At 39.0% G+C, this 18815-nt stretch overlaps 2 protein-coding genes across 6 annotated transcripts in view; one reads left to right on the top strand and one right to left on the bottom strand.

Moving 5' to 3' along the window:
* Positions 1 to 245: 245 nt before the first annotated feature.
* On the bottom strand, positions 246 to 14987 carry EIF2S3 (eukaryotic translation initiation factor 2 subunit gamma). The gene is made up of 12 exons (XM_061453295.1): positions 14726 to 14987; positions 12571 to 12634; positions 11960 to 12087; positions 11718 to 11839; positions 9731 to 9825; positions 8289 to 8447; positions 6852 to 6986; positions 5860 to 5954; positions 4796 to 4940; positions 4210 to 4379; positions 3017 to 3189; positions 246 to 766 (listed from the first exon to the last, which is right to left on the bottom strand). The coding sequence occupies exons 1-12, from the start codon at positions 14792 to 14794 to the stop codon at positions 703 to 705; spliced, it is 1419 nt and encodes a 472-aa protein (XP_061309279.1). The 5' UTR covers positions 14795 to 14987; the 3' UTR covers positions 246 to 702.
* Positions 14988 to 15038: 51 nt separating this feature from the next.
* KLHL15 (kelch like family member 15) overlaps positions 15039 to 18815 on the top strand; it is a 28883-nt gene continuing 25106 nt past the window's right edge. The window contains exons 1-2 of one of the 5 annotated variants that reach the window (XM_061453294.1): positions 15039 to 15055; positions 17765 to 17854. The gene's annotated coding sequence lies outside the window, so the exon portion shown is untranslated. Of the gene's footprint in view, positions 15056 to 15253; positions 16036 to 17754; positions 17855 to 18815 lie in introns of those variants that run through there. The other 4 variants (XM_061453291.1, XM_061453285.1, XM_061453287.1 and 1 more) reach the window with 4 other exon arrangements.

Below are 18815 nucleotides of genomic sequence, written 5' to 3'. Positions count from 1 at the left end.
GTCAAAACCAGTACTGCCAGTTCAGATCCAATTTACGTGTTGTTTTTCCTCAGGGGTTTATCCAAAACTCCTTGTAATATTGGAAGTGACAAAGTCAGTCAACATTGCCACCCTAAGTGGCATTCTAGCTTACCCAAAGTGTAAGCTAGAATCCTAAAGTCAGAACGATAAAAACTAAGGAAATTCTTGCTGTAAACAGTTGTCTAAGCAAAACAAGATGTGCAAAAAGGGTACTAGTCTTCAAGAAGTGTTTGGGTTTCTGCTTTTAATGCTTGCACTGGTTGAACAATCACTGCAATCTTTTGTTACTCAGAAAAATTGTATTAATGAAAATAAGCAATATTTTATTTCAATACCAGATTTATGGTTTGTGTGTTACACTGGGGTTGGCTTGACTGATATTAATCAGGTATGTCTGAAACACAAAATAACATAAATTAGACATTCCATGAGACATGTACAATTATTTTCTATGAAGATGTGGATAGTTAAACCCACTTCTACGCCAATTCTTTTACACTTTTTAATGGTGATAGTGACTAGTATTTTAGTAAGAGGGTAAAATTCAATAAAATTTATAAGGACAGCCATACAACTCAAAGATGACATTTGCACAGCTTCCGATTCCACTGTGAAAATATACCCCCTCCAAAATAGAAATAGGCACTTCATCTTTAAAAATGAAGCACACTCTTTTGTTCTTCAGTCATCATCAACAGTTGGCTTGATTGTCACTCCTCTTCTGATTTGACCCCAACCAATTAAACTGCAAAAAGAAAACCAGTTTATATTACTTTCAATAGTACTCAGAAATATCCTGAATAAATCAACATCCTTCTGTCATTCTTATCCCTTTAGTTCTCACAATTTGATTTTTTCCACTTGTCTCCCACTCAAAACATCCTACAAGACTTAAAACTGGTAACTGGAAATACAGCATAAAAAAGGATGAGGGACAGAGAACATTTGCATGTTTGTAACCAGCTAAGGATGTACCTTTGAACAATAAACTAAAAATCTGACAGTGTTGTAACATGATGTACTGGTGGACTGCAAATCTGTTCATAGCTTCATCTCTTTTTACCTTTACCTGAAGTGCTACATTATGTTCAAACAGAAATGAAAACATTAAAATTCAGATAAGGTGACAGCAAAATTACAGAGCTGTAACTCTCAATGAACTTGTAACCTATAAAGGTTAACTCTTGGGTAAGATCTACTATTTACAGTCATTAAAATTAAGGGCCCTTTTATAGACAGCCGTTACCTTAGAAAAATATGTCTTTTTAAATAAATTATGTCCATTTCCACAGCCAGCAGGCAGCCCATGTTATTGACACAATTGTCTGTAAAACATTTCCAGTTTCTGGCAAGGAGATATGCAGAAACCACATATGCATCTCCATTGAATTTGATAAACAGCAGAGCTGCTCTCTGGACACCAGAAAAGGAAATGAAGTGTATTAGCCCAACACTACCCATTTTTAGGACCATATCCATAGGTTATAACTAGCCCACCTCTGAATTTACCGTTCCTTGGAATCACTAGTGTATCCTGTTTGCTTGGCCACTTGTTGTTTAATCTCTGTCCCTTTATATATATTTATTCTCTAATTTGTACCTAATTTTCATCTGTTGCTTTCACACTATCTTCCATCTTTTCAGTACTCCACTGCCTCAGGCTAAACAGTATCAACTGTACATTATCTTTATTTCAATTGTATTTTATTATGCTGATCTTCCAAGTTTGCCTCCTTTCCCCATTTCTCAACCTTTAGTCTCCTTATGTTGTCTCTGTCCTTTTAATACAGCATAGAAGGCAACTTTTTAGTAACATAGTCTTTATAACAGGCTGCCACTACTTGTCCAACCCATAATCCAGAGACAAGTGAGTTTTTTGGCAAAATCTGGTCATGATTTTCAAGTGGAAAGTAATCTTCAGAAAAAATAAAGCCCATAATCAGATTTCCAAAGACTACCAGTCTCTAGCTTAAAAAACAAAAAAGCAAGCAAAGCATAATTTCCAATATAAAATCACTTCTCCTTTTCCTTCTATTTTCCCTGACTTAATTCGGGTCCTGTCTATGTTTCTTTTCTCTTCTCCTGTTCAAGGCATGTTATCTTTTTCCTTGGTTTTGTCACGGAATAATCTCTTCTCTAATTTGCCAGCTAGCTCTGACAGCAAGCACTAAATTCCCATCTGTACCTTCTTGTTGATCTGAAAAAGAAATCTGCATCTCAGATATTTAAAGCTTGGTTTTTTTTATACAGTGCACACGTATTGTAAAAATGGCTATGTTCCCTTATACTATACAGGAGCTGTGCAGTGTCAACAAATCTAAATACCAGTATGTTCTTATGATACTCATGTGGTCTGATGGAACACTTAACAGGTACAGTATGCATAATCATCTAAAAAGAAGTATGGGCCTAAGATTAGAATGAATCATGAACCAATTCTGCCCATCATTTTCAGCCTCTAGATGCTTCTGTGCAGTCATTCTGTATTTGTAATGAGAATGGGCCAATCCAGTTGATACTTCTTTTTTTTCCTCTCTGCTCATAGTACATAAGATATTTAAACCTTATTATGTCCCCCCTCTGTTCCCCTGCTACTACTGCAAGATTGTGCTAGAAGTCACATACAGCTTCACAGGTAGAACACCATTGACTTAGGTGTATATAAAGACAGGCTTTGGCTTACCATTACTAGAATTTCCAAACCGCTGGACCAAGATTGCCTACTGTTAGCTCAATTTAAAGCTTGGGCAACAAACCACAAACCTCAGCTGTTTCCTCAGCTGTAGGTATTTACCCAATTAATAATGCTGCTTTAAAAAAGGAGGCTAATAATGCTATTAAGCATTCCACAATAATGGCATCCATATCTTAGGAGAATCCAGAGGAATTTTTGAAACAGACATACACTTACCTATTCTAGAAGAAAATCAGATCCAAGTATTTTTTTGTTAACAATAATACAACCAGGTGCTCTACCTATTTAGCACCAACTTACCGCCAGTGTTTCTCAACTCTTCGACTCAGGGCGATTTTTTCTCCCACTTCTGTGCATACTGGGTTAGTTAGCATAATCTTCCCCAAATCAGCCTTTACTGCACTAACTCTCCCTCCAGTAGACAAGGATCCTATGTTTACCATTAAAACTTCATTCCTCGATAATTTTTGCACCTGAAGGCAGATATACAAAACTCTGAAACATAAGCTTTAGTATTAAAAAAAAAAATACCACGGACAATATTGAGTATCTTCTCTTACCTACTTGCCACAGGAAAAAAAACCAAACATACAGCTGAGAAATGTAACAACCGTAAATACACACACACACACGCAAGCCATGCAGAGTCAGTAGATAAAGCTTACACATGAAAGCATAAATATGTAAATACACTGTGTATGTAGTACTACGAGTCCTTGGTATGATACACTTTCTTGGGATTTCTGTACATTTTCTATAAAACATCCCGATGATTGCACATACTACACCAAAGTGGAAACAGTCTCAGATATGGCTACAAATTGGAACACGATACCATTCCTTTAAATTATGTGGATATTCTTATTTCCCTTATGCCTACTTCCATCAAAATGATTTCTCAAAAAAGAATTAATTTCACAGGATAAAGGGAGTGCTGAAGCACTTACTGTTGCATGAAATGCTGCATTAAACTGTTTTAATGAAACATTAGAATCTAATTCTAGATTTTAATGCTAACAAGGAAAACTACGGTATTTTAGTTTAATTTGTGTAAAATGGACCATGGAAAAACAAGACTCTGCCATACATCGAGTTCAGCTTCTTTTCAACAACAGCATTTCAAAAATACTTAGCTTTAAAACGTTCTTAACAGAGAGAATCTACAAAAAGCATGTAACCAGAAGTAGATCCATACCTATATAAAACAATTGCACAAATAGGCTGACAACAAAGAAAAACAATTATAGGTATGTTTCAAAGTACACCTAACTTCAGGACATAAATACTTTTTGCTACTTTAAAATACTCTGATACGAATTCCTACTCCTGTGAAAAGCATTCTTCTGTAATACTAACTAAGCAGGTGAGTTTAGTGACAAACATAAAAAGGAGACAAAATTACTGCATAAGACCAAAACAATGTATATACTAATAAAACTTAGAAGAGAAAGCATGAAAAAAAAAAAAACAAACCCAGAAAAAGGGGTACAGACCTTTGCAGCTTTCTTGTCTCCTTCAGTGCGCACACCTAATAGTCGTCTCAGCAAGAAATAGGAAATCTCTAGCTCTGTAAATATTTCTGGCAGCGCTCCAACAGCACCAAGGACCTGACCTACCATTCGGTCAGCCCGACACAGTGTTGGATCAATCTTAGTTCCAACACCTACAATACAACAAAGGAGGTCACAAGGAGTAACTGAAAGGCAGTTGTCACATGGACTTAGAGAACATGTGAAAATGACAAACAGAATGTATTGGGAATTCCCTACTACTTGGGACAGCACTTTCAGAATGCCAGCCAGACTATAAGCTCTGTCTAAACAGATGAAGAAATATTCTACTGCTAAAGCTGCTATGATTAGCATTGTGAGTTAATCTGTGCTGGCCAGTGACATTCAGGAAATTTATTAAATATCTGATTTTCACACTCATGTTGTCTCTCCCTCTATACATATGAATTATTTGAAATTCTTCATAGCCTTTTTGTTTACTACGCTGGGATTTATTGTTAAATGAAACCAAATGTTTTCACTTCATAAGCATGAAGAAATAAAACTTTTCACAAAAGAATATTCTCACCTATAAGACCTCCTGGAGCAGCATATTGTAGATCATTGTGTTCAGCAAAGAGTGACACGATTTTGGAAAAGATTGGCTTGCACATGAGTTTTCCTTCACTGTCCTTAGACACAATACCAGGCCGGACCTCAATTTCCTGGCCCACCTCATTAGGAAAGTGAAAAAGTGATTAACTAGTGGTTTCATAGGAACATAAAGCTAACTATTAGTCACAGAAAAGACCCACTTATCCCAAGATCTACTATTTATACAAGTCCTTGGTTCTGGGCTACTGCAGAACTCCTAAGACTTCTGTTGCGCTGCTTACTGCAAACTGAACAATACTGAAAGCTCTGTATCTCACAGCCAATGTAACAATCAATTTTCTTTTCAATATAATTTGTAAAACTCCTTGAACAAAGGATCTTTATCAGCAATAATGCTGACATCATAATTTTAGATTTTTTTCTTTTAAATAACATGTCATTTAGAAATGTTATAGCATTGAGAAAAAATAAGTTAATTTGATTGGTGTAATTGATCAGCATTGATAAACCACAGGACAAAGAAAATACAAGTTGCATAAATGTTCCAAGATGTGGTTTGCTTTCCAGTCTAGCAAAGCGGCTTTTAAAGCTTCCATCTATTGACAGTATCCCACAAGCAAAGTAAAAATTTCAAAATATACAGAATACTTAAATGATGAAGTGGGACCTGTGGGAACCCATACATGCTTCCAAGGTTCTTTTAAAGTTCTTTTGCTATCCCTTTCCCCCTATAATTCAGCAAGTAAAAGTGGTAGGACAGAAAAAACAAATAAAAAAGGCACTCTCAATTTTTGTAAGCAATGAAATCAGTATCATGATTAGCAAAAGACTGCAGTAACAAAATATATTTGAAAAATAAAAAGCAGTGTAAAACAGGAAAGTAAAAATGAGGCACAGACAGAAAGGGTAAGTGCCATCTGACTGTACTTTTTTTTTTTATTAAATAAAATCATTTGTATAGATTCGGTTTGTATTAAGCACGGAAAGCATCTACTCGTTATCAATACACATCCCCAGACACAAAAGGGAAAAGGTTACCTTTAGAACACCCTTTAGAATACTGCCACCAGCTACACCTCCCTTAAGGTCATCAACTTCACAGCCAGGCTTGTTGACATCAAAAGACCTAATTACTGAAAAACACAGACCAAGTTTATACTTGAGATCAGGTTCTTAAAGAATGAGTGTCTTTAGCAACTTTGCTTCCCTATTCTAATGAAGGTATCCACATATTTATAAATATTACAAAAATGTAATTCAGGAAGAACACTAAAATACAATGAATATTTTACTCCAATTTTTAAGTAGATAGTTGACTTCTCAAAAAAAGCTGCCCATGTACATAAATATTTAAAATAATTGTTTCTGCATAGTAGAAGTTAAAGATCTGAAAAAGACAGCAGTGATAAAGAATATTACAAAACCTCTTCAATATTGACAATGTTAAATGTGAATATTGTAACCTTGTTTCAATGTGGTTGATTTTTCTGCATTTTTAACATGATTTTTAGGTCTCACATGTTTCATGTGGGGAAAAAAAAAGGCACACAAATTGCTTTATCGTAGTGGAACTAAATTTCATATATGCTGGACAAGAACAAAGACTGACAATTCTGAGACAGGAGATTAACACAGAAATAATAACCAGGTTACCAGTAAGTTTTCCATGGAAATAATTTAATTTTCAAATTCAACATTTTTTCAGTACTTTGTTAAATCAAATTTAAGTTCATAGCAATTTAAGGGAATGTTTTAAGACATAGAAATTTCTCATCCTTACTGCATTTTAGTGCTGTCATACACAGAAAATACAGAAAACCTAGCAGTTACCTCAAATAGATTGAGCTATAGCAGTTGACTATGAACAAACAATACAGCTCTAGGAAAATACGCAAGTTTTAAAATAAGAGCACACTAAACACTCCTTTTAAATCTACCTCTTTTTAGTGCATTCAGCTCATCCTATTTTAAGTGTACATACCTGTAGGAAATGGTTAGCCACAAAAGCCCAGACCTAAACATCTACGTACCAATAAGCCTCGGTTCAGATGTGAAGTCTCGCAGTGGGACTGGGATTTTTTTCACTATATACTCGCAAACTACCTCAATGTTGTATTTCAGCTGTGCTGAGATTGGAATTATTGGAGCTCCTTCTGCAACTGTACCTGAATCAAAATAAAATTCAACATCAAGCCTTAACATAGTGTTTACAGTAACATGACCAAGTGTTCTGTCATTGATAAAAATACTAATGAATTTCAATGCACATTTTTATGTGTGTTTCCCAAAGCAGTAAGTATCAGAGCATTTACATTTCCCTCCAACATTTTAGTTCAAACCAGCCAGATGTACTTTTGGGGGCATTCTGAAACAACCCTTATGTTGCCTTTGGGTAACTATACTGAAGAATTTTACAGCTGCTCTCTAAACATTACGCAAGGTAATCTTCTGCTCCTAGAGAGAATTCACTTCCTACATTGTGATCAGAAATATTCTTAAGATAACTTCCTCAGAGAAATCAGGTATCTTGCTATTTCATACAGCAGTATTAATTTTACAGATTTTATTCTGACAAATTACTTATCAATTTAATGATATATGTTTTCTAAGTTTTGCGATACAAATACAGATTTTAGAAAAATTGTAATTTTGTGGAAGGATGCATTTAGTTAGTTATCGAAGCTTGTTAAATATTATTAGTTTTAATTCTTTTTTTTTTTTTTGTGGTAACTCAAATTCTCAAACTCCAAACGTACCCATTAAGCCACCCTGACATAGCTGTTACGAACAGCTTACGCATGGCAACAATTCTGAACTACAAATAACAAACAAACAAACAAAAAAAACTTCACAAGACCCACTGGTGACTTCTGATGCTGACAATCTAGCTCTGCAGCTTCTCACATAACTCAGCTGAAGCAGATAAGTAGGGAAAACAGTGGAAGCTTCTCGGAAACATGACACTCAGAGCACTAAAGCTGAGCAGAACACGGAACTTTACAGGGTAGGATAACACTGCATGTGCTGGACTTACAGAAAGAAAGACCAATCTTTTGTGATTAGATAAAAGAACACATTTATACCTACAAGGTGCCCTAACGAGTGCTGCTTCACTCTTTCTTGTACTGCAGTAAAATCACAGTACAACCTCTACCAAAGAAACAGGCCAAGAAGAAGCAATACCAAGAAACCACTGCAGATTCAGTATAAGCTACTAGATAAGAGCTACTGCTGTTAGTTTTACATAAAGAGCTCTGACCAACAGCCTTAACACTACTATATGTAAGCAGTCTGAAAGAGGTAAGAAGCATAACTCCAGTGGTCTATTTTCAGATTAACAGACTATGTACACTATCATTATCTAAGGAACAGAACCTCTTCTGCAAACATATAGAAAAGTACTATGTCCATGTCCCAACACCGAAGAATTTCCACCACTAACTATATTTCTGCTGTTGAAAACTTACCTTGTACAAATGCAAGAATCTGTTCATACTGTTCTTTAGCCTGGCTCTCCTTCACCAAATCAATCTTATTCTGTAGAATCAAAATGTGTTTCAATTTCATGATTTCTATAGCAGCTAGATGTTCTGAGGTCTGGGGTTGAGGGCATGACTCATTACCAGCTGAAAGAAAAGTGATTGCAATATAGAAACTACAAAGATAGACAAAATTCCCACAGTTAAGACATTACTTTCCATTGTATTTTTATAAAAGATGACTCTCTTACTCACCTCTCAGTAAGCTACACGTGAAGCACTCAAGTTAATAAGCACCTGCTCTTCCCCAGAACTGATGGCTATAACATCCACACAATATATGACAGAAGAGAGGTTGCCTGAGCGATTCCCTCATTCTACTTGTTCCCAGGGGAAACACACATCTAAAATTTCCAAAGATACTGACAGGCTTGTGTCTATTTGACTTATTTCACCCTTTAGGTCTTCAGACATCTTGGTACTGATTGTGGGATAATGGACAGTTTATCTTTTCTTAAAATTCTATGGTATTTTCTTATCACTAAGGCCATAAAAATGCCAAGATCCCCAAACTCTGTAACACACGATAAATATAGAGTATGTGAATAGGGTAGCTGTCAGCATGGTTTGGATTTCACCCACCCAAGAAGCCAGCTTTGGCCTGATGTGCCATTATGGTGGTTAATCTCACTTGAAGATTGGTCTAGCACACTTTCTAGATCAAAACAGGCAGAAGGAATGACAGCTCATCACCTGCCTTAGACTATTTAAACTATAATATCTGAAGCTGGTTTTCTTCTTTGTTGACATGTCCTATCCAGGTAAGATAATTACCATTTATCACTGCAGAGTACTAATACATATGTTCTATTATAGAACACTTGTACATCTACAGAACACTACGTTCCACAGACATACAAAAATCAGTTTTACACAATTCCTTTTGGTTGCAAATCAGAACAGAAAATGTCTGATCCAAGGTAAATCTCCTATGCTTCAATTTTGTCTGTATTCATCTGGGTTTACTGTCTGTATGGATGGTCACAGACTTTCCTGAATGACAAAGGCTACATACATATTTAAAACAAAGTGAACCTTCAGAGAAACTCAAAATGCACCTATAGCTAATCTATTTCAGTAAAATAATATAAATTTTACAGCACTATACAACTACAATGTTTCCTCTTATCTATCTAATCTTCCATCAGCTTGGCCAGCTACCACACAAATGAGTATGTACAGCAATGTTTTTTTAAACCCCAGTTTGTTAGGGTTCATTTTCATCATAGCATCACTTTATTTTCTTAAGCATATCTCAAAGCATTCACTTGTTTTAACTGCTCACCCACCCCACTGTATTTTAAAAACCATATACTGTTGCATCATGATATTAAAAAAATAGAGCTCTGCTTTTGTGTAGCAATCATTACCTATCAACAGTAAAGCTGCATCCATTACTGCTGCACCGTTCAACATAGTAGCCATCAAAATATCATGGCCAGGACAATCCACAAAAGAGACATGCCTGTTGCAGAAGGAGGTTAAAAAGAAATCCAAAAGACAATTATCAACAATTTATACAGCTGATTTATGTAAGCAGCTAGGCAGACACAAAAGTGAAAAGCATTTTTAAAATAGGTAAGTAAACATTTCAAAACACGCTGAGAAGCAATATCTTGACAGTATTTTCATAAACATTCAAAAAGAATACAAAGATTATTGAATGGCTACTGAATATTTTTCTAAGATTTGACATACATCCATATTAGATACTGCTTTAATATCTCACAAATTTACTTGTTAATTAGACTAGATTTAAATGCACCAGAAAAAAAAAAACAAACCCAACCAACCAAACCTAAAAAAAACCAAACACACCACACAGGATTTTTCTTATCTTTTAAAAAAGGACAACTCCCATTCTCCTATTTTAGAAAATTATGAGTCTTTAATTACAGTTGTAATTACACTTCAAAGACTTATCTACAGAAACAATGTTACATCTTTTAGTATAATCTGTATGATTTTATTGTGCAGACCATAATAGTCAATTAGCTACATCCTCGTGTCCTGGTTTCAGCTGGGATAGAATTACCCTTCTTCCTATTAAGTGGTGCAGTGCTGTGTTTTGGCTTTAGTCTAAGAACAACGCTGATAACACACAAATGTTCTAGTTGTTGCTCAGTAGTGCTTACCCCGATCAAGGCCTTTTCAGTCTCTCATGCTCTGCCAGTGAAGAGGGACACAGGAAGCCGGGAGGAAGCAGAGACAGAACACCTGCCACAAACTACCCAAAAGGGTATTCCATACCACAGCACGTCATGCCCAATACATAAACTAGGGGCAGTTATCCAGACAGAGCAGATTGCTGCTTGGATCGGGTTGGGTATTGGTGGATGGTGAGCAATTGTATTGGGCATCACTTGGGTTTGATGGGGTTTTGGGTTTGAGGGGGTTTTTGTTTTTTTTTGGGGTTTTCTGCTTTGTATTCTCTTTCTCCTCCTGTTATTTCCTTTTTCATCATAATTAGTAGTAGTAGTAACATATTGTACTTTTTATTTTTAAACTCTTCTTATCCCAGCCAACAGGTTTCGGTTTTTTTTTCCAGCTGTCCTCCCTGCCCCACTGGGTGGTGGGGGCGGGGTGAGGGGTTGAGCAAGCAGCTGTGTGGTACTTATTTGCCAGCTGGGGTTAAATCACAACATCTTGCTTGAACCTATTCAGTGAAGAATCCTTGTTTTCTGGTAGCATGCCACCAAAAAGCAAGTTACTAATTTGCTGCTTCTACTATAAGCAAATAAATTCAAAGCTTTTAGCAAACAATTTAAAAATGGCTGGATGACTGTCACTCTGCAACAGAAGTCATTATTAGAACAAGTGCTCTACTGGGAATCTCAGGAAAGGAAGGAAATACTTGATTACGGCAGCATGTGTATTTTATACGTAAGTATAGGAACCTTGTTATACAACAGTCTTCGTGGCTACTCTCATTTGAGCAAGCACTGTAAAGACCCATGTAACAGCTGCTGTGGTTATTATGTTTGCATAGTGACCATGATATGCATTATTAGAAAGGAACTAAATAGAGGCCTGATCTCACATTAGGCATCAAGATTTCATATACTCATTAAGAACTTTGATAACCTTTCTGCTTCTAGGAAGAAAAAGTTAAATTATCTTCAGTATCCTGCAGATACCTGAGGACAGAAGACACAGCTGTGCTCTACTGTGGACTATGCATTGCAACTAATAAAAACAACAGCAATTCAGGTGATACCTTAGATGAGGGGTGCCCAGCATCTAAAAACATGTGGTCTCGCATACCAACTCATTCAGCTTTCAGTGCAATCCTGCCTATTTTCAGTTAACGCAAAAGGCGGTAAACACAATTTATACCATATGTTTTACAGCAGTTACCTGACTAGTTTAAAGTTCCCTTTGGTGCCAGGAATATCTGTAGGGAACTCATCTGGGGTGCTGCTTCCACAGGATCGGTAACACTCTGGCCGGGAACAGCTTGGGTCATCCAGCTTGTAAATCTGTAAGCAATTGTTAAAAATTGAGAAAAAGTTTATTCATCAAGTTTTAGCTATCTGTAAGCTTACAGCCATCTTGAAATATATTAGCAATATATTTGCTAGATTTTAGCAATGACTCACCTTTGCATTAGCATATCCCAGCTTGATCGTGATATTTCTTTCCAATTCATTTTTAAATCTGACAGTATGAACTCCAGATATAGCTTTGACTACTGTTGACTTCCCATGGGCTACATGACCAATTGTACCTATGTAGTAAAAGCAAATGTCTGTCAACAAACCGTCATTTACTTTTGAGTACTGTTCCACTACTATCAACACATAATTACCCCAAACTCTCTGTAGCCAGAGCTCCCACCAGAAGCATGCATGGGTTTCGTAATAAATTTTGTTTAAAGAAACAAAGCCCTCAGCGGACAGGTCTTTGCATTTTCATGAAACTCATTTTAGTGCTTAATTTTAAGGTAAAATAAAACTTTGCTTTAGCAACTATTCCCCACTTCATTCAACATGATTCTTAGAGTAAAATTGGTGCTTTTCAAGTTAAAAGGGTTTGAACAAGTCTCTTCCTACACCATGGTAAAATTTATAACGAACCCACTATATTTATATTAGTCTGATTCAATAAGAATTTCTTAAAAATGTTCTCACATAGATACCATATGCTACTGCATTAGCACCAGAAAGAATCACATTAACGCAACCCTCTTGTTTTAGAAGTTTGCTTTTACCTATATTAATTGTTGCTTGCCTGCTGATGACTTCTGGTGAAAGAGGTGTCAACTTGGTAACATCCTGTGTGAGGGAGATTTTAGAATTTATTCATCTTGTATCTAAAGGTTTAGAAAGTACTCTATGTATTTTATTAACAATTATCCAGTAGTTCTATTCAGCAAAATACAACCAGGCTCATTAAAATAATTCTATATATGCGTTTCAGTCTGTTAAGAATGTGAAATAGGAACAAAAGATGAACAAAGCGCTGACTGCAAACCAGTACGGGTTACAAATCATAACACTGACTTTAAGTTGGTATAGGCTGCAAGGTGTAGAAGATGGAAGTAAATAAGCTCTAACACCAAGAAAAGCCACCCCAAAAGTTCTGCTGTCCTCAATAGCCTGTTGCTGCAAGGTATAGGCTGCAAGGTGTAGAAGATGGAAGTAAATAAGAAGCTCTAACACTAAGAAAAGACACCCCAAAAGTTCTGCTGTCCTCAATAGCCTGTTGCATGAACCTACTGGTAGCACCTTGGAAATCAAACACAAACACATTCCGTACAGTTAAAAAGACAACTCTAAAAAAGTTAGTTTAGGGCTACTTTCTAGACTCTTTGTCCAAGCATTCAAATGTTGAAATCCCCTTAAATGTTCCTCTGTACTATTTTGGAGCTCTTTGCAGTTAATTTCTATCCTGCACTGAATTCATATGAATGAGCTACTCAGTTCAAGCAAAGATTCACAATGCCAAGAGTCCTCAGTGCTGGACAGGATAGAAGTATTTGCAAGTATACAAATAACCCCACAGAGAATAATTTACATTAATTCATGTATTATCTACAATGTTATATGCAGGTCCTGTGCGTAGCAATCAAACACATCTGGGTGAAAATATAAGCTCATTCAGTCTATTCTCAATTGTTACATGAATACACCGTTCACATTCCAGACAAAAGATCTGTCCATCTAACACAGTCAATTAAATTTGTATGTCTTGTATATTTAACTTGAATGACTACCCACGTTGAAACCGGTGCTGGGAACATGACCTGCAGATGGCACCATCCAGCAGGCTGACAAGCATGTAAGCATGATGCAAAATCCTGTCATCAAGAAAATTGTTCCTGGTGCACATAATTATGCACGCATGCAGTTTTCTCCTCACGAGAGATGCAAGGCTAAGTTCAGCTATAAGCTCCAGTCTACTGTACAAATTCAAAGGCCAAATGAAAAAACACAGAGTAGGCCATAAAGGTAATTCCTACTGACCTCCCAACTAGGCCTGTGTTCTTTCTTACTGTCAAATGCCATGATCAACAATGAAAAGAAGAAACATTCTGAAATTACTAACGTGCTTCACTAACGATTATCAACATGCTTAGTTGTAACACAAAAAGAATTCTTCTGCTCAAACACCAAGATTATCAAACAGTATTACCATAAAGACAAATAAGCTTTTCTAACTTGCTGAACACCAGGGAGGCAGCAATAAGATTTTCGACTGGTTTTGTCTGCGTACATGTGTAATAAGAGAGACAGTCCAGGCAAGACCACCACAGCAAAAGACCTCTGCAAGCGATTTTCTTGACAGTCACGATAATTTTCTTGGTAGATCAACCAAGACAAGGCTAGCAACCAATCCATCTAGCCCACTGAGGAAACAGAACTCCAGTTTATGGTTCTGCTTCGGGGAGGGAAGAGCCTCTAACACTCCGCAGCACAGCCACACTCGCAAGGAGGAAACTGCACGTCTCCACTGCTGTGCCACTAAAGGCTCACTCGCAAGACCGGCACGTCAACCCGCCGAGCCTGGGGCTCACCTCACCAGCAAGCGATCGCCTTTTTCTGCCAACACAAACCCGCTGCGACCAGCCAAACCTGCTGCCAGCGCCGCCACTATGCCCAATGCCTACCCTCACCTACCCGTTCCTTCAGCCCCGCCGTACTACCACTCGCCTTCCCTGTCCCGAAGCCCGCCGCTCTCCGCTCCCCTTCAGCCCTCACCGGTCCCAGCGGGGCCCGGTGGGAGGCACGGACCCCGCCGCGTCCCAGCGCCCGCACGCCCAAAGCGGTCCGCCCTGCCGCCAAGGCCCCACCAACCGCATCCACCGCTCCCGGGAGCCCGCAGTCCCTTCCCGGTCCCCCGAGCGCCCCGCGGCTGAGTCTCACCAACGTGGCGAGGTCCTGCCGGCTGAGATGCGGCTGCCCCAAAGTCACTCCCGCCTCGTCCCCCGCCATCTTGGCACAAAGAGGAAGCTAGGCGGTCTGCGCGGCCGCCTGACCCCCGGCTCCGCGTGGCCCCGCCGGCGGCGGCGCTCAACCCGGTAGTCGCCGACCAGGGTAGGCAGACGCCCAGCTCCGGGACCGGCCACGCCGAGCGGCGTGGGGCAACCACCAGCCCCACCGCGGAGCTGCAGCGACTCAGGCGCGCCTCGGGGCAGCCCCGCGAAAGGACCCCCTTCTCACTCGCGCCGGGTGATGCAACCAGGCCTGCCACAGGTGCTGCTCCGCGTGCGCCGGCACCGCTAGGGCCGCGCGCGCGTGCGCGGGGCCGGGGCCGGAAGGCATTATGCGCGTGCTGCCGGGTAACGGCTGTGGGCTGAGCGTGGTGGGGTACCGCTGGGGGTGGGTGGTAATTAAAACGCACCGCTAAGGATGCTAAGCGTGCTTTCAAGCATAGGTTTAGCTGCTGCTGAGAAGTGTCTGGGGAATTCGCTCGTCTCCGTGTTTCCGTGGAAAAGGGGTTCTCTTTTGCCCGCAATGGGCCCGCGGTTATGCTGTGTTGGTCCTGTGCGTGCTGCGGATGTAACATACTGCCAGTGCCTCGGTAGGGTGATCGGGATGGGGACCTCGCTGGGTTAAAAGATAGGACAAAAAAAAAAAAAAAGATTCCTTATGTTGGTGCATGTCAAACAGCATGTCAGTGTAGTTTTGTTTGGGGCAGTGAGTGGGTGTGAAGCAGAAAGGAGCATGGTGGTAAAATTGAAAACAGATATGCTTGTATATAATGGAAATGTGCGTATCTAATGTGCGATCCACTTACCTGTTTGAGCAGTAAAATGTTACTGTACGTACCTTAGTGATTTCTGCTGGCTGTCAGCTTGGTAACATTTTGAATTTCAACCTTTCTCTTGTTACTGTGTCTTGGAGGCTGAGTGCTTAGTGTCAGGGAGACCACAGGGATACAAGATCGCCCCATGGTATGAACAGATATAGTCTGCTGTACCAAACAGCTTAAACCCCAATCAAATGCATGCTGTTTTCAGCCTTGGATGCAATGAATAAATGCTTAAAAAATGGAATAAAATCCCCAATCCATTGATGAGACCCAGCTTAGAAGCTCCACAGAGACCGAAGACCAAATTTACAACCCTACCCTGAGGGAAATTGAATTGACTTCTTCGTGGAAACCTCTTAAAGACATAGAGGATGTTGCTACTACTAAGATTTCTTCCATCATCAGAGAAACAGGTTTCAATGTAAGTAACCAGTTATAGGAAATAGAGGCACATTCATCAACAGTGGCTTTGCCTGCTGGAAAAAAATATGGTTCTTAGATTTTTGCCTGGCTAACTGCTTGGGTAAAAAAAACAGGTTTGCAGCAGACAGCCACGTGATTAAAATGTGGTGATAGAAATCTGTGTGAAACTGGTATGCCTGGTTTAACAATGCATGTAGCCTCCCACTTTTGCAAATACTACTATTTCCATTCTTTTCTGAGACAAGAGTTAGGAGTGTGTTCTGGATACAGCACATTGCCAGGGTTCTTGTTTTGAAGAAATGTGAATGTGAGGTACAAAACCTCAGTGTGTATAATGGTGCTGCTAATGACAAAATATATTTTGTCTTGAAAGCCAGTAATTTTGTACATTGGCCTGGAAAATAAATGTTCATATCTAACCTTTCATTGGGCCATGTGATGTTTTTGATTTGTCTAAAATATCTCACTTCTAGGAAAAACAGTAGAAGCTCATGACCAAGATACACAAAATATAGTGGGAGCATGATGCAATACTTTGTTGTAGTTGCCTCGGCATCCAGGCATATGTAATCATTCGTTTATGAAAATTAACTGAAAATACTAGACTCTAGTTACTTAGCCATTTAAATTATGCAATAATGCAGTGCAGTGTAAAATTATGGAAACAGTTTTTTGTCACATTTGCAGCAGCCTTCAGAAAGGATTTAATACTTGCCAAGAACCCTGTCAGGAATCTGAAAAAAAGAAAAAAAAAAAGTACACAAACTGTTGCTTCTATTTTAACAGTGAGATGATACATTTTGCATGTTCTGGGATGGTGTCATTATCTTGTTTCACTGTATTTGGAAATACTTGTAACATGAAGAAAACCCAGAAAAATCTATAAAACTGCACATGTTTAATTATTTCATAGAATCATAGAATGGTTTGGGTTGGAAGGAACCTTAGAGATCACCTAGTTCCAAACCCCCTGCCATGGGCAGGGACACCTTCCCCTAGACCAGGTTGCTCAAAGCCCGGTCCAGCCTGGCCTTGAACACTGCTTCATTGGGCAGCCTGTTCCAATGTCTCACAACTCTCACAGTAAATAATTGTTTCCTAATATGTAATCTAAATCTACCCTTTTTCAGTTTAAAGCCATCCCCTCTTGTCCTATCCTTACATGCCCTTGTCAAAAGTCCCTTTCCAGATTTCTTATAGGTGCCCTTTAGATACTGGAAGCTGCTGTAAGATCTCCCCAGAGCCTTCTCTTCTCCAGGCCAAACAACCCCAACTACAGTACAAAAAACATTTCCAGGAGTTATCAAGTATATTTCGTATATATATAAAAGAAAGATTAAAATTACTCAAACAGTAAATAGTGTATTAATTTAACTGAAAACCTTGCATCAGGATTTTTTTCCTTACAATAGTCTCAATTAAGCCAGTGGGAACTACTTAGTACAATTGCCTAAATCAGAGGGGTCAGCCCAAATCTCTATGTAAATTAATATTAACTAATATAATGTTGATACTGCTGCTCGTTGTTGAGGTCCCACATTTAACGGTCTCACATTTTTGTTTAGGAGACTATAATTGAGGCATTATTAACATATTTTGATTTTTTGGTAGAGGCAAATTGTCCAATGTGAAGGAGAGGAGGGTGGCAGTGTTTTGTGTTTTAAAATATTAAGAATAAGGATGACAAAGCTGTTGGTTTGGGTTTTTTTGGTTTTATTTTTTGCTAGGTTTGAGCTCCTTTTCTGTGGAAGTGTGTAGGAGAGACCTGAAGATCATCTTGAGGCACAGCTTGCTGCAAAGAGCAAAATGACAGTCAGGTAAAACCAGCATGGTCCTACTTAGCTTTTCCGATCCTCTCTGACCTAGGAAGGTCAAAAGTCTGAAGAGGGCAGGAGAATGCACAAAGGTTTGGTTGTATAATTTCTGTGTATGAGAAACTTGCTTTCTACTCCTTTTACTCCTTTTTTTTTTTTTTTTTTTTTTTTTTTTGCTGAAGCATGAGATGTGAGTGGGTACGTGCTTGGTGTGGCAGAAGACATACCCTATGAATAAGGGAGAGAATGTCTTTTCCTTTGAGGGTTAGGCAAGAGGAACGGTAGCTGTCTTGACACAGTCTGTACTGAAAGGTCAGTTGTTTTACCGTAAGTGCACGAGTAACAGGTTTTAAAACAGTGACTGGGAAGATGGGGAAAACTTACTGTCTGAGTAAGCAGATGAGATGGAGTAGTATCAAGTGTGCTGAGCAGAGAGTGAACAGGCCGCCGTGATGAAGGAGTGAATGGGAGCAAGTTGATTGTAGTCTGGAGTAAGTAGGCGGTGAGGGAGCGGTAGGAGGGCAGTTGAGGAGAGTGGGAATTAGCAGTGGGAAGTCTTTTGTGAAGCAGTGCGTGGGATTGCTGGTTCTTTGTGTGGAGCTGTGGAGGGTGGGAAGGATACTCAGCTTGGGGGGGGGGGGGGGTGGCAGCTATAGGGGAGGCATGCTCTTGTTTTACAGACCAAGAATGGGGTGGGGGTGGTAATGAGAGACTGAAAATAGGCAGTGAAGGAGATGGGAACAGCAATAAACAGGGAGGAGATGGCAGCCTGTGGTCTGCTATTTAAAGCAGTGAATGACATAGGAGGTGACAGGGAGGTACGTAGTAAGGTAGCAAATGCTGGGGTGACAGTAGCAAACCAAAGGTCCATGTAATTTAGTTTACCTCAATAAAGTTGGAATTTGCCAGACAAAGGCAAGATAAAGCAAGGAGGTGATATTTGTGCCAAGACAAAGCCCTGTTC

This window comes from Pezoporus flaviventris, unplaced genomic scaffold (genome assembly GCF_033815535.1).
Source record: "Pezoporus flaviventris isolate CSIRO_AGI_PZ_B2104156 unplaced genomic scaffold, CSIRO_AGI_Pfla_v1 ptg000015l, whole genome shotgun sequence".
Classification (NCBI taxonomy): domain Eukaryota; kingdom Metazoa; phylum Chordata; class Aves; order Psittaciformes; family Psittacidae; genus Pezoporus; species Pezoporus flaviventris.
This window is presented reverse-complemented; position numbering and strand designations above follow the sequence as displayed.

Excerpts from the sequence above, each read along its gene's own strand:
- EIF2S3 (XM_061453295.1), bottom strand. The coding sequence starts at position 14,794 with ATGGCGGGGGACGAGGCGGGAGTGACTTTGGGGCAGCCGCATCTCAGC. Across the intron at positions 6,987-8,288 it reads GATTCTTGCATTTGTACAAG|GTACAGTTGCAGAAGGAGCT; the intron begins GTAAGTTTTCAA and ends ATTTTGATTCAG. Across the intron at positions 4,380-4,795 it reads TGCTCCAGGAGGTCTTATAG|GTGTTGGAACTAAGATTGAT; the intron begins GTGAGAATATTC and ends GTTGTATTGTAG.